Source organism: Chiloscyllium punctatum, chromosome 16, assembly GCF_047496795.1.
Source record: "Chiloscyllium punctatum isolate Juve2018m chromosome 16, sChiPun1.3, whole genome shotgun sequence".
Classification (NCBI taxonomy): domain Eukaryota; kingdom Metazoa; phylum Chordata; class Chondrichthyes; order Orectolobiformes; family Hemiscylliidae; genus Chiloscyllium; species Chiloscyllium punctatum.
The window spans coordinates 30,763,282-30,779,677 of record NC_092754.1 but is presented as its reverse complement, the minus strand read 5'-3'; the positions used below and the strand labels follow the sequence as shown (position 1 = coordinate 30,779,677).

At 43.0% G+C, this 16,396-nt stretch overlaps 1 protein-coding gene across 1 annotated transcript in view; it reads left to right on the top strand.

Moving 5' to 3' along the window:
• LOC140487127 (immunoglobulin superfamily member 21-like) overlaps window positions 1-16,396 on the top strand; it is a 374,679-nt gene that overhangs the window by 24,138 nt on the left and 334,145 nt on the right. Inside the window, exon 2 of the mRNA XM_072586665.1 lies at window positions 6,296-6,408. Coding sequence (XP_072442766.1) covers window positions 6,296-6,408 — 113 coding nt within the window. The remainder of the gene's footprint in view (window positions 1-6,295; window positions 6,409-16,396) is intronic.

The window sequence follows — 16,396 nt, the reverse complement described above, 5'->3', positions numbered from 1 at the left end:
TTCTTTCCAAAATAACCTTTTGTTAATTTCAATCTGCATTCTCTAATTCTACTATTTTTATTAATGTGTGTCAGGGACAATCTTTTCCATTTCCTTGATAATTGTTCTAAGGCCACCTTTTTTATGTGTCCATTTCAAGCTAAAAAATCTAACTCTCTCCTGTTTGCCCTGATACCTCAGAGATTTGAAACTGAGAATTAGCCTAATGTTCTTTCTGGAAATGTCTCCAGCACTTATTGGTTGGAATGAACCTCCAGGCCTTTCAGCATAATTGGGTCAACACTGGCATTTGTGTAATGCAAATGTCCTCCCACCCTTTCATCAACCATTTCAGTGTATTCCTGATGAAGGGCTTTTGCCCGAAACGTCGATTCTCCTGCTCCTCGGATGCTGCCTGACCTGCTGTGCTTTTCCAGCACCACACTCTCAACTCTGATCTGCAGCATCTGCATACCTCACTTTTTTCCTTATCAGTTTATCCTTCTATTCATTTTTATGTTTATCGAGTTTCTCCTTTTAAATGGATCTACAGCATTCCAAATTGCCCCACGTTCTTACCATTGTTTTGCTAAGTGATTTTTTTTTCTGAATTCTCTATTTGACCTCTGGTTTTCAATCTTTCCAATTCGATTAAAACATGTTATCAACACAAACCCTATCATCAGGAGTATTCCTAGATCCAAATGTACCTCCAGCCCACGTCCAGATCCAAGAACTGAGTGCCCCTTTACTTTTTCTGTCAAAACACACCCACTCACACTTAACTCTATTAAAATTAATTTGCTAATTAAATGTTCTTCCTGCGAGTTTATTAGTGCCCTTTTGTATGTTGCTGCATTTTTCCTTTTGGTGACATTCACAAGTTTTCTCTTCCAATCCAGAATCCAGTTGACCAAGTAGATGATCTCTGAGGAATGCAAATTTGCTTTAGTTTGTCAGGATGCGCAGCAGCCCCTGACTTCCTGCTCTCTGTTTCCTGTCCTGTAGCTGGGTTGCTATTCATTCAGCTACTTGTCTCCAGACTCCACATGCTCCATACGGTCATGAATCGACTGTGTATTACCTCAGCAATGTTCTTTTGAAACTCTGAGTAGATTGCTTCCCTGATGTATTTCTTTCTTGACAATGAAACTGGATGCAATTGTGCAAGAACAACATGACTAGATCATCATGTACACTTTGTTCCTTTCTTTCTTTCAATTTGGGTATGTAACTCAAAATTGCATTGGTGAGTTGGTTGTGGTATTGCGTTGTTTGTTCATGATTAGCACCAACTTTCAGATTTATCCCTATCTACTTCAACAGCATTAATGGGGTAGGCACACTGTGTATTTTCCTGATCCTTGAATTTTACTCTTGCCTGCATCAAATTCCACGTGCTACAGTTTAAACCCTTTGCATATTTTATCCCATTGTTTCTGCACTGCCATTACAGCTTTCACATCTTTGTAGGAGCTGCCTCTTAATCTTTCAGATTTCCAAATTGTGTTAAAAGTTCTCATTCCGTTGTCACTGCCTCCCAGCAGTAGCATAACTTCCATGTCTTACACATAGGCTGGGCATAAACAAAAGGCAGGTCCAAATAAGCATTGTCTGTCTTGCCTTCCTTGACAACCTAGGTCAAGGGGCAGTTAAGCAATATTATGACCAAATCTGTAATTTACTTGCATTTTCCCATTTTACATTAGCATGATATTAATATTGTGTGATCGCAAAGATAAGGTATTTGTTCCTACTAAGGTTAATAGGTGATGGGTGTCAATTGATTGCCTTGAGCTCAACTGAAAAACAGACTCCTTCTGCAATCACTGGGGGCACTGCAGTGTGTCATCTTCCCCCTAACGTGGTATTTAATTGGTTAGATAATGTTCCTTGAAATATTGATTGTGTTGCAGTGTCTCTTTAAGGGGCTGTCACTTGTTAATAGGATTAATTTGATTTCATTGAATTTGGTTTTCAAAAATATCATATCAAGGGACTCTTCTATGATGTGATGGGTAACACAGGGACTAAAGTGCTAGTGTCCTCAAACCCAACTTTTGTAAGCTTCCTTTGAGCATTTATGTTTGTTACAGTGCCCCTTTAAAAGGCTGTCAAAGGGCTGTCTAATGCCAATTAGCTAATTAATTATGTCTAATTACTCAAAGGATATTAAAAAGGGATGGGTGTGTTCGTGCCTGATGACCTTGGAGAGGGAGCATGTGGTATCTATTAATATTCTCAATGCCTTTAGAGAGAGGCACCAAAAAGGGGTAGCGTGTTTTATCTTCCCTTCTGAATCCATTTTGTTTATCCACTAACCCCACCCACCCCCTCCTCATCTTCAATGGTCTGTATTGCCTTTAATGGGCTAGTCAGTTGAGAAACATGGCTGATTTACCAGTGGTGGTTAATAGGTGGAAAAAAAAGCACGGGTGACTTGGTGATGGGGAAAAAATGTTCAGTTATGTGTAAGAGCATTTCTGGATGTTGAAGAAAAGAAAATAAGGGATGAGGTCACCTGACCCAACTCTCAGCAATTTTTCCATGGTTACTTCCATCCCTGAGTCTCCTTGGATACAGAGCATGCAGTGAACATTAATACTTTCAAGACCTTCTGCACCCCCCACCCGCTGTGGACACCATAGGAGCTGGACCTTGCCTCAGTATCCCCAGAGAGGATATTTTAATTTAATTTTCTATGTTTCTTTTTTATGGATTCCATTATTGTTAACAGTTTTTCTTTATGTAAAACCGTTCATTTGAGACCCCAGAAAAGCAGCAAACAGAGGACCAAGGGGTCTTGTAGGACAGTGGTAGTATCCCTATTTCTGGGCCAGGTGCTCTGGGTTCAAGTCCCACCAGTCCTGCAAGTGTGTCATGATATGTTGGAAACAGGTTAATTTAAAGCCATGGGAAGAAGCAGGCCATTCAGCCCATCAAGTCCACGCTGCCATTAAATGTGATTATGGCTGATCTGATACTCCTCAGTTTCACTCTCCTGCCTTATCCCTATTAAAAAAGAAGAAAGTTAGGGCTTTGTGTTTGGATTTAATTCCAAGCAAATAAACTTGTCAGGTCAAAGCTTGGTGAAAGTGGGTACTGCAGATGCTGGCGATTAGAGACTAGATTAGAGTGGTGCTGGAAAAGCACAGCAGGTCAGGCAGTATCCGAGGAGCAGGAAAATCAATGTTTCGTACAGAAGCCCTTCATCAGGATGCTGCCTGACCTGCCGTGCTTTTCCAGCACCACTCTAATCTTGAGGTAAAAGCTTGATTCACGATTGGTTGTTTCAAGCTTGGTTCCTAATTCGTGACCTGACTATGATTCAGTGAACAGTTGATGTAAATAAAATAAGTACTTGCATTTGAATAAAGCCCATTTTGATCTCAGTGTGTCCCAAAGGGTTTAATAGGCAGTGAATATTTTCAATGTGTAGTCATTGTCGTAAAATGTCGAACACAACAATTTACACAGAGATCCCATAAAGAGTGATATAATGATGACCAAATCATCAGTATTTATATGTTGAAGGATACAATTGACCAGCACTAAAGGAAAGTCCATGTATTATTCTTTGAAATAGTAAAGCTAAACCTTTTATATCCATTCATACTCGCAAATAGGGCCTCAAGTTACTGCCTTATTGAAACTTGCCCATTGAACTAATATGCAGAGCCATCACCTAATGGAGCAATTTCCCCTACTGCTCATTCTGCCAGAGAGTCTACAACAAGGACCTTTTATTAATTACCTTTTGAAAACCAAGTTTGAATTCAAGCTCAACAATAGAAAGGAACTTAGAATTTATATGAAAAGGTCAGATCTGCAAAAATGAGAAAGACCAGATTCTAGTCCTAGAGAACATGTGCTAACACTGTTCCCCATTTGTCACAATCTGGAAGATTAGAAATGAATGAAGATAGAACACAAATCTTGCTCAGAAATACAGATGAGAGTTGTTCTGCTATTAACTGGTCCAGCATTGTTCACGTTTCCTTCCTTTTTTTAATCTCTCCTTTCTTCTCCTAAGTTGTGAACGTATGTTGGAATGTGACACTATGAGGATTAGTAACCTTTGGCGTTTGGTCAAGTGGTTGCTCTTTGTGTATGAGCCTTAACATTGTGTATCAACAAACCACTCTATCTTGTTGGGTCTCCTTCCCCAGTTTCTAACTTCCAAAAGAGGAAGCAGATAGTGATAGGAATTGGGTGTCATTGTGTGCTTTCCACCTCAGAGTTTTACAGGTAATAGTTTAATGTATGGCAGAGGTTTATTCAGTGTTTTCAAATGTTTGCTGTTTCATGCTGCTAGCAGATCACTCCCAGCTTAGTTTGCTGGTTTTGAATTCACAACCAGGCTTCACAACTCAAGCACAGTGAGCATCAGTTGTAGGCAGACTCACATCATCAAATGCAAATCCATTGAACATTAGGCTGGTTTTATATTTAAGGGAATGCATCAATTCCACATGGACCCTTGCGAGGATTTTAACAACTTTGCAAATGGCCACTTGTGAGTGAGTGAATTGCCAGGGCTAAAACAGGGAACACATTGATAGTGGAGACTGTGCAAATAGGGGGAGTTGGGGGCTCTCCACTGTGTGGGAGTAGAGGATGAACAACCGATGGCAGCAGCCACTGAGAGAAGGGCACAGTGCGTACTTGTGAAAATCAAAATATAGGACACAGGCCACCCCTGCAGCAGACAAAGCGGACACAGGACAACCATCTTTAAATACAGACTGTCCTGTAAAATCTAGGATCTCCTTGTGGGAGGAGTGGTGCATGGATAGTGGTAAGACACATAAACATCTGAAGCAGAATGCCCAGTAAGCCTGTATTTAGAGAAAGTTTATGATTGTATCAATGATGAAAGAAGTTTTGCGTTTGTTGTTGCAAAACAAAGATACATCCAGCAGATTATATAGATTCTCCAAGTGATTCGAGCTATGTCAGACCACATTATAGATAGTTGTGCTAATGATCAGCTCAGTAGCTGAGTATCATATCCAGGGGAAGTGATGGTCTGTTGGTATGGTCACTGGGTTGTTGATCCAGAGACCCAGGTAGTGGTCTAGGGACCTGGGTTCAAACCCCACCATGGAAAGTGGTGGACTTTGCATTTAATGACCAAAAAAAGTTGGAATTAAGAATCTAATGATGATCATGAATCTGTTGTTAATTGTCAGGAAAAGAACCCACCCATCTGTGGGTGTCATCTTACCTGGTCTGGCCTACATGTGACTCCAGACCGGACCAATGTGGTTGCGTTTCTGGGCAGTTCGGAATGGACAATAAATGCTGGCCTAGCCAGGGATGCCCTCGTCCTCTGAATGACTAAAGAAATTCCCAGTGTGAAATGGAACCGTATCGATCAGGTGTCCCTAGGTCCAATATGAAATCTATGTTGAAAAAGCCAATTGCAACCAGGATGCTAGAGGTGTTAAAACTGACTGAGGAGCAGGTCAGGGTCCATGCTGCCCAAGACTCTTTCACTATTCAGAAACCTAACAGTGCCGACCACCCTTCAATCTCCAGGCACTACCAATACAAGGTTTGAAGCACTGGAGAAAATACCAAAAACATTGATTTGGGCAATAACCAAACTGAGAGGTAACAATTGATTAGGCTGCAACAGCTACAGTTTTTTTTTTCTCAAGCCCAGAGAAACTGGAGAGATCACTTAATGAAAATGTTTAACGTTTTGATATTGTTCGACCAGTGGGATGTGGAGAAATGTTCCCACTTGCAGGATACCAAAACCAGTGGCAAGCAATGGGGAGCGACGGTGACAAATGTACGGATCCCTTTAATAAATTAACTGAGAATGTGAAACTTCTCATCATAACAAATATATTAGTTGAGAAAAAAGGCATATTCGCATTTCAGTGGGAATCTAGGTAAACACATGAGAGAAAAAAACATAAAGGAGATGTTGATGGGGTTGAGATGAAATAGAATGGAAGGGAACCTGTTGTGGAGCATGACTGATAGCATAGAGTAGATGGGCCAAATGACCTATTTTTGTCATGTATTTTCAGTTTTTCATGTTCTCAGTGTTGATGGGCTCCGCATTGTGCTCTTTGCCCTTCAGCTGCATTGCTCCATTAAATAAAATCTAGCCTAACAACACGATGGATCTAAATTAAAGAACACAGATATTAATGAGCAGACTCATAACAGTTTGACTTTTTTATGAATAGCCCTCGAGCAGAAATCTGGAATTCAAAGATGAAATGACCACATCACACAGAATCGAGAGATTTTTAATTATTTGAAATAACATTGTCCTTTTGTTTTGTTGGGATTGCAGGATATTTGACAGTGAATATTGAACCGATCTCCCCAGTGGTGGCAGGTGATGCTGTCACTTTGAAATGCAACTTCAAAACAGATGGGAGGCTGCGGGAAATTGTGTGGTACAAGGTAAGTCATTGTCTGTAGCCTGGCATCAGGACCCGCTGTTGTTAAATGCACATGAAGATAGGCAAGACTTGATAGTGGGCAGTTATGTGACGCCATTTAAGGATAGCATGTGTCGGTCTTCCACCTTTACATTTAATGTTGGAAAATCTCTGCATGGTTGTCTGGCTAACTGGCTCACATCATAGAACCATGTACTCAGTAATAGATTCCTGCCTCCTGCTTTAGGGTGTACCCAACACTACATGTGTGTGTGGGCTCTGTTGGGACATGGTGAGCTTCCCAAACATTTATTATTTATTCCACGGAATGTGGCCCATGGGAACAAACTGAACGTTTACATTAAGCTGCTGTTCAAAGATTGTACAGATATTCTGATTGCTGTGCAGAACGACAAATAAAGGATCTAAGAGGGTGTTGTCAGTATTTGTGGTGATACACAGTCACAGATATTATCAGGCTCATGTGATTAGAATGACTTCCTTTTACTAAATCCTTCACTTGGTAAGGAGGTGATTGGCAAGCATTCATTTCTTTAGCTTATTTGACAACAATTCATCAAGTAGTCTGACATCCAGGTCTGCTGTGTCAAATGACACCGATGGTGTTAGGAACAAGGAATAGATATAAATAAATGTAATTTTTAATGTGACTTGGAGGTGTTGGACTGGGGTGGACAAAGTTAAAAATCACACAACACCAGGTTATAGACCAACAGGTTCAGTTGGAAGCACTAGCTTTCGGAGCACTGCTCATTCCTCAGGTGGTTGTCATAAGTTGGCGTTGTGTGATGTTTAATGTGGTAGAAGTCTTATTCAAGAATCATTGTTAAGTGGGAAAAGGGAGCAAGATTTGAAAGTGGGGAGGGAAATCATGAGATGGGATTCAAGGCCTTTGATGGGAGAAGGTAGATGTAAGCTGAAAGAACAGTTACAGAAGGAGATCATTCAGCCCATTGTGAATGTAACAGTTCTCTGTAAGCATTGCTCAGTTAGTCCCACTCAACTGTCTTTTCCCGTTCTAATAACAATAATTTTGTTGAGTAGTTACGCACAGAAATAAATCATTTGACGCAGTTTGTTTTGTTCTCCTTTGCTCTCTCCACCCCTCTTCAATTTGACGCACTTCACTAAGTATCTATTGCTAGCCACCAGACATTACAGAAATGCACAAGTGTTTTGCTCAAACTCTTCAGGAAGAAGATCACCAGGAGCAAAAAAGTTCTTCCTCGACTCCTTCAGAAAGTTTTCTCTCACCCATGGAAGAAAAAGGTTTCCCTGACCTGAGTCCCTGTCATTTGGAACTGTGTTCAGAAACTTGAAAAGGCTGGAGTTCAAACTCTGAAAGGGAATTGATTTCTGATACCTTATAGATGTCCAGATATTCAGTCAATTCTATGGATATGAGAAACAATGATCTTAACTGAAGTGGTTATATAGAGAGGAGTTAATTAATTAGGCTCGAGTTTTAGTGGATTTGGACACACTTTCCCTAAGGTTTAGTTTCTAATACATCAAAGTTGTTCCCTTATTGTCTCTTGAAGCATCCTTAGCATTTTAGAGTCATATATTCATAGAGATGTACAGCATGGAAACAATGCAATTTGGTCCAACTTGCCCATGCTGACCAGATATCCCAACCTAATTTAGTCCCATTTGCCAGCACTTGGCCCATATCCCTCTAAACCCTTCCTGTTCATATACCCATCCAGATGCATTTTAAATGTTGTAATTGTAACAGCCTCTACCTCTTCCTCTGGCAGCTCATTCCATTCATGCACCAGCCTCTGCGTGAAAAAGTTGCCCCTTAGGTCTCTTTTACATCTTTTCCCTCTCACCATAAACTTATGCCCTCTAGTTCTAGACTCCCCCACCCCAGGGAAAACATCGTGTCTATTTATCTTATCCATGCCCTTCATGATCGCATAAACCTCGATAAGGTCACTCCTCAGCCTCCGACGCTCCAGGGACAACAGCCCCAGCCTGTTCAGCCTCTCCCTATAGCTCAAATCCTCCAACCCTGGCAACATCCTTGTAAATCTTTTCTGAACCCTTTCAAGTTTCACAACATTCTTCCGATCCTTTGCTTCTGATATCTAGAATTGACTAAATTTGGAGACACCCAGGAAAATCAGAAAGCAGCGAGTGGTGTGACACAGACCTTGCTGAGGAATGGGCTATTAGGTTCCACATTTTGAAGTTTTTGTAATTGAAGATTGTCCATCTTGGTTTCAAAAGGAAGTGGTCAGCAAAATAATATAGTTGTTGTGGAAAACCAGACTGAGAAAGGCAGTGAAAAATAGCATTGCTCGTTTGAGCTGAAGACTCCAGATCACTTTATAATTAGTTATTTTTAATTGGGGTCATGAGGAAGGTAATGCAATTTGCAGTATGGGTTGATGCGATTAGTTTCATAACCAATTCACTGCCGTTACTAGGAATTTCTACCACTTATCTAACGTGTGCAGAACTGCAATTATCATGTAACGTCTTTAAAAAGTAATTGATGCACAGATTATCAGGCACTGCAGGAAAGGAAATGTCTCATGAGTTTATCAGTTTGCAAAGGAATGGAACTGAGAGTTGTTGAGTCACAGGAGATTGATTTGTGGAACCTTTGTGTTTTCCTTATTGTATCTCGTTGTGGGTGAATTGGTAAGTTGGCAATTGCAGTACTGACCATCACACTACCCATGAAAAGGGGGAGGTGGGCTTTCTCCTTGAACAGTTGCAAATTTTATCCTCCAGGAGCTCTCATATTGTTGCTGCTTGATTCTGTTCACTGTTCCCAGGGATTTCTCACTCAAAGGCAAACAGGGAATTCTCTTGTAATTAACTATGCGGGGTGGGGTGGGTGGGAGTGCGGAGGTGGGCAAGCGTGGGGGGTGGGGGGGGGGGGGGGGGTTGGCGATGGCCACATGGCATTATTGCTGGACTGTTAATCCAGAGATCCAGATGATGTTCTGGGGACCTGGGTTGAAATCCCACCATGGCAGATGGTGGAATTTGAATTCACTAAAAATCTGCAATTAAGAATCTAAAGGTGACCATGAATCCATTGTTGGAAAAAAAACCCATCTGGTTTAATAACATCCTGTGGGAAGGAAACTACAATCCTTACTTGGTCTGTGACTCCAGACCCATAGCAATGTGTGGTTGACTCTTTAACTGCCCCCTGGGCAATTAGCCAACAATGACCTCATCCCATGAATGAATCAAGAGAAAACAAATTGAAGAATAGCTGCTGAGTGTGTGTGTAAGGAGCCATGCCATTACGATCACTTTAGACTGTGCTTGATCATGCTTCTGCACATAGTTAGAGGTAAGAAATGTTAACAGTTTGCACTAGCCGTGTGTTCAGCTCTTCAATCTCTCAACCTCTTTGAAACTCTGAATGATGGTCAACATTCTTACCTCAACTAACATTGTCAAAAGATGTTCTTTTGTTGCGCAGTTCATTGCTCCCTCCAGATTCGGACCTTAAATATAGTACACCAATCTCTACAGATGCTGAATATGGGCTCACAGGCAGTTTTACTCTCTGCTTCCAATTGCTTCCCAGAACAAACCTGTGGGATCACCTCTAGGGATGGCAAGGGAGACCATCACTTACCGTCAATCCATTGGCAATCAGGACATGTGGCGGATGAAAGCGAAAGAGCAGTGATGTATTTGTGTTGTTGAGTTCTGTGCACCTTCATCCAACAGCAAGGAACATCCTCAAACAAGATTGTTGTGCTTAAAGTGCAACCTGTCAGCAGCTGTTCCTACAAGGATGCAGGGCATGACTAAATATAAAGAAGACAGGCAGATCCACAACTGCTTGTAGTATGTTTGGGATATCGGCCAGTGGTGTTGAATCTGTGAAATGCTCTGGTCTCATTTGTAACTGTAAAAGTTCACTCAGCAAGGCACAAGGAGAACAGCGGTGGAAGACAAAATAGTCAGAAAGGCTGATCCTCAAGTGCCAGAGAACTGAGTGCTGAAGGAATTTTTAAAGACTTGAAAGGAAGGAAATGAGAGATGATGTTTGGGATGTGGGTGATGGCAAAGTTAATCCTGAACCCTATTTTAAGTTAGATCACAGTTGTAGCCTCTGAGGGACATGGTATGAGCTGGTAAAAGGTATTTTTAAAGTCTGGTGCCAAGAGGTATTTCTTTAAAGACGTTATAAATATAAGATGTAGCCCCTGGGCTGTATAGTGAAGGAAAACATCACTGGACTCATGCAAGAAGCAAATGGTGGGAGAAATTGCACTTTTCCACAGAAGGGACCATTCAATGGACTAAATTACTTTTGGCTTTTGAACATAACGTAATTAGGACAAGAGAAGTATTGTCTGAAATGGCCAAACAAGTCGTATTGAGAGTTTGATAAGAGGAATGAAGCTGGACAGACCACCTAGCACCAACCAAAGCACCAGAAATGGCAATGGCAAACATAGCCTTATTGACTTTGCAAAGTCTTTCACGCAAACACTGAGCACTGAGCCAAAACTGGGAGACCTATTCCACAGATTAATCAAACATCTATGTGCGGAACGCCAGGAGAGGGATGGGATAAGAAATGCTTGTCTTGCATCAGTATTTACTGTGGAGATGGACTTAGAAGCTAGGGAACTTGGGAAATATTGATATCATAAAAAGAGCTCATATTGCAGAGTAGGTGGTGCTGGAGTCCTAAAGCACACAAAGGTAGATAAATCCCCTGGACCTGATCAGGTGTTCCTCAGAGCTTTGTGGGAAGCGAGGGAAGAGATTGCTGGGCCCCTTATTGAGATACCTGTATCGTCGATAGCCACAGGTGAGATGCCAGAAAACTGGCGGGTGGCATTATTTATGAAGGGCTGTAAGGCAAAGCCAGGTATCTACATATAGGTGAGCCTGTTGTAAGTGGTGAGTAATTTGTTGGAGGGGATTCTGAGGGACAGGATTTACATGCATTTGGAAAGGCAAGGACTGATTGGGACAGTCAACATGTTTTTTTGCATGGAAATGATTCAGTTCTTTGAAGAGTTGGCAAAGAAAATTGAAGAAGGCAAAGTGGTAGACGTCTGTATGGACTTCAGCAAAGCATCCAACAAGATTCCACATAGTAGACTGGTTCGTAAAATTAGATCACATGGGGTCAAGGGGCAGTTAGCCAATTGGATATAAAATTTCCTTGAAGATAAGAGACAGAGGGTGGAGATGGAGGGTTGTTTTCAGACTGGAGGCCTGTGTTCAGTGGTGTGCCACAAATGCTGTGTCTATTGCTTTTCATCATTTACACAAATAATGATTTGGATGTGAACATAGGAGGTACAGTTAGTAAGTTGCAGATGACACCAAAATTGGTGATGTCGTGGATAGTAAAGAAGATCATCTCAGAGTACAAGGGAACTTTGATCAGATGGGCCAGTGGGCCAAGGAGTGGCAGATGGAGTTGAGTATAAAAAATGAGGTGCTGCATTTTGGTCAGACAAACTGGGGCAGGACTTATACACTTAATGGTAAGGTCCTGGGGTATGTTGCTGAACAAAGAGATCTTGGGGTGCAGGTGCATAGCTCCTTGAAAGTGGAGTCACAGATAGACAGGATAGTGAAAAATTTGATATGCTTGCCTTCATTGGTTAGAGCATTGAGTATAGAAGTTAAGATCTCGTGTTGTGCCTGTACAGGACAGGGGTTAGGCTGCTTTTGGAATAAAGGGTGACAATTCTGGTGTCCCTTCTACAATCATAGAATTCCTCCACGTGGAAACAGGCCATTCAGCCCAACAAGTCCACATTGACCCTCCAAAGAATAACTCACCCAGATCCATTTCCCTACCACATTATCTTATATTTACCCCTGACTAATGCACCTAACCTACACATCCTGAACACTATGAGCAATTTAGCATGGCCCATGCACCTAAGTTGCACATCTTTTGGATTGTGAGAGGAAACCAGAGGACCCAGAGGAAACCCAGCAGACACAGGGAGAATGTGCAAACTCCACGCAAACAGTCATCCGAGGCTGGAATCGAACCTGGGTCCGCTGAATCTGTGAGGCAGCAGTGCTAACCACTAAGTGACCGTACCCCTTATTTCTATAGGAAGAATGTTGTTATATCTGAGAGGGAGCAGAAAAGACTTAGAAAGATGTTACTGGGATTGAAGGGTTTGAGCTATAGGGAGAGGCTGAAAAGGCTGGGGCTATTTTTCAGAGATAAAGGGTGACATTATAGAGATTTACAAAATCATGATGGGCATGGATAGGGTGATTATCCAGTTTTTTTCTTAGGAGTCTAAACTAGAGAACGTGGGTTTGAGGTGATAAGGGAAAGAATTACAAGGGATCTGAGGAATAACACAGGGTGATGTATGTTTAGAATGAGCTGCCAAATGGTAGGGACTGGTACAATTACAACATTTAAAAGGAACCTGGATAAGTGTATGAATAGGAAGGGCTCAGAAGAATATGGGCCAAATGCTGGCAAATGGGACTAAGTTAGAATGGGATGTCTGATTACTGGAGATGAGTTAGACCAAAGGATCTCCTTCTGTGCTGTATGACTCTCCAGTGTTATGAACAGTTTGTTATACTCCTACTCGAAGAATCATGCTTATAGACAAGGTTCCAAGCACCACCATCACCATTCCTGCTTATGTCCTGTTCCACTGATGTTACAGAATTATCAGAGGTGACAGCACAATGGTGTACAATCAGTATGGAGCTCCCCTGGAAGTCCCTAATATTGACTCTGCGACCCATGGAGTCTCGTGGCATCAGGCCAAATGTCGGCAAGAAAACATATTGTTGAATTATTGCACAGATCACAGAAAGACTTTTAAGACAGCTAGATGATACCACAACATCAGATGATCGAGTATAAAAGGTCTCCATCTTACCCTCTGTACAGTGAGCCAGTTTACCAAGCAGACAATCCGGTAGATTGATAGCCAATCTGTTAGTCAGTTAGGCAAAAGTGAGGACTGCAGATGCTGGAGATCAGAGTCGAGATTAGAGTGGTGCTGGAAAAACACAGCAGGTCAGGCAGCATCCAAGGAGCAGGAAAATCAAAGTTTTGGGCAAAAGCCCTTCATCAGGAATGAAGATAGGGAGCCTCCGGGGTGGAGAGGTAAATGGGAGGGGGGTGGAGCTGGGGAGAAGGTAGCAAAGAGTGCATTGGGTGGATGGAGGTGGGGATGAAGGTGATAGGTCAGAGAGGAGGGTGGAGCGGATAGGTGGAAAGGATGGATGGCAGGTAGGACAGGTCATGGGGTCGGTGCTGAGCTGGAAGGTGGGGTGGGGTTGGGGTGTGGGGAGGAATGAGGAAACTAGTGAAGTCCACATTGATGCCCTGGGGTTGAAGTGTTCTGAGATGGAAGATGAGGTGTCCTTCCTCCAGGCATCGGGTGGTGAGGAGCAGTGATGGAGGAGGCCCAGGATCTGCATGTCCTCAGCAGAGTGGGATGGGGAGTTGAAATCTTGGGCCACAGGACAGTGGGGTTGATTGGTGTGGGTGTCCCGGAGATGTTCCCTAAAGCACTCTGCAAGAAGATGTCCAGTATCCCCAATGTAGAGGAGACTGCATCAGGAGCAACAGATACAATTAATGACAATGCTGGACGTGCAGGTGAAACTTTGATGGATGTGGAAGGCTCCTTTGGGCCCTTGGATGGAGGTGAGAGAGGAGGTGTGGGTGCAGGTCTTACAATTCCTGCAGTGGCAGGGAAAGGCACCAGGAGGGGAGGATGAGTTGTTGGGGGCGTGGACCTGACCAGGTAGTCACAGAGGGAACGGTCTTTGCGGAAAGGAGTGGGGAGGGAAATATATCTCTGGTGGTGGGTTCCGTTTGGAGGTGGCGGCAATGTTGGCGGATGATGTGGTTAATGCGAAGGTTGGTAGGGTGGAAGGTGAGACCGGGCAGGTTCTGTCCTTGTTACGGTTGGAGGGGTGGGATTTGAGGGCGGAGGTGCAAGATGTGGATGAGATGCATTGGTGGTCATCTTCAACCACATGGGAAGGGAAATTATGGTCTTTAAAGAAGGAGGCCATCAGGTGTGTTCTGTGGTGGATCTGGTCCTCCTGGGAGCAGATATGGCAGAGGTGGAGGAATTGGGAATACGGGATGGCTTTTTGCAGGGGGTAGGGTGGGAAGAGGTGTAATCCAGGTAGTTGTAGAAGTCATAGAGATGTACAGCATGGAAACAGACCCTTCAGTCCAACCCGTCCATGCCGACCAGATATCCCAACCCAATCTAGTCCCACCTACCAGCACCCGGCCCATATCCCTCCAAACCCTTCCTATTCATATACCCATCCAAATGCCTCTTAAATGTTGCAATTGTACCAGCCTCCACCACGTTATCTGGCAGCTCATTCCAAATATGTACCACCCTCTATGTGAAAACGTTGCCCCTTAGGTCTCTTATATATCTTTCCCCTCTCACCCTAAACCTATATCCTTTAGTTCTGGATTCCCCAACCCCAGGGAAAAGACTTTGTCTATTTATCCTATACATGCCCCTCATCATTTTGTAACCCTCTATAAGGTCACCCCTCAGCCTCCGATGCTCCAGGGAAAACAGTACCAGCCTGTTCAGCCTCTCCCTGTAGCTCAAATGCTCCAACCCTGGCAACATCCTTGTAAATCTTTTCTGAATCCTTTCAAGTTTCACAACATCTTTCCGATAGGAAAGAGACCAGAATTGCATGCAATATTCCAACAGTAGCCTAACCAATGTCCTGTACAGCCACAACATGACCTCCCAACTCTTGTACTCCATACTCTGACCAATAAAGGAAAGCATACCAAACGCCTTCTTCACTATCTTATCTACCTGTGACTCCACTTTCAAGGAGTGATGAACCTGTACTCCAAGGTCTGTTTGTTCAGCAACACTCCCTAGGACCTTACCATTAAGTGTATAAGTCCTGCAAAGATTTGCTTTTCCAAAATGCAGCACCTCACATTTATCTGAATTAAACTCCATCTGCCACTTCTCAGCCCATTGGCCCATCTGGTCCAGATCCTGTTGTAATCTGAGGTAACCCTCTTCGCTGTCCGCTACATCTCCAATTTTGGTGTCATCTGCAAACTTACTGACTATACCTTTTATGCTCGCATCCAAATCATTTATGTAAATGACAAAAAGTAGAGGGCCCAGCACCGATCCTTGTGGCACTCCACTGGTCACAGGCCTCCAGTCTGAAAAACAACCCACCATCGCCACCTTCTGTCTTCTACCTTTGAGCCAGTTCTGTATCCAAATGGTTAGTTCTCCCTGTATTCCATGAGATCTAACCTTGCTAATCAGTCTCCCATGGGGAACCTTGTTGAACGCCTTACTGTGAAGTCCAGATAGATCACATCTACTGCTCTGCCCTCATCAATCTTCTTTGTTACTTCTTCAAAAAACTAAATCATGTTTGTGAGACATAATTCCCCACGCACAAAGCCATGTTGATTATCCCTAATCAGTCCTTGCCTTTCCAAATACATGTACATCCTGTCCCTCGGGATTCCCTCCAACAACTTGCCCACCACCGAGGTCAGGCTCACCGGTGTGCAGTTCCCTGGCTTGACTTTACCACCCTTCTTAAACAGTGGCACCACGTTTGCCAACCTCCAGGCTTCCGGCACCTCACCTGTGACTATCGATGATACAAATATCTCAGCAAGAGGCCCAGCAATCACTTCTCTAGCTTCCCACAGAATTCTCAGGTACACCTGATCAGGTCCTGGGGATTTATCCACCTTTAACCGTTTCAAGACATCCAGCACTTGCTCCTCTGTAATCTGGATATTTTGCAAGATGTCACCATCTATTTCCCTACAATCTATATCTTCCATATCCTTTTCCACAGAAAATACTGATGCAAAATATTCACTTAGTATCTCCCCCATTTTCTGTGGCTCCACACACAGGCCACCTTGCTGATCTTTGAGGGGTCCTATTCTCTCTCTAGTTACCCTTTTGTCCTCAATATATTTGTAAAAACCCTTTGGATTCTCCTTAATT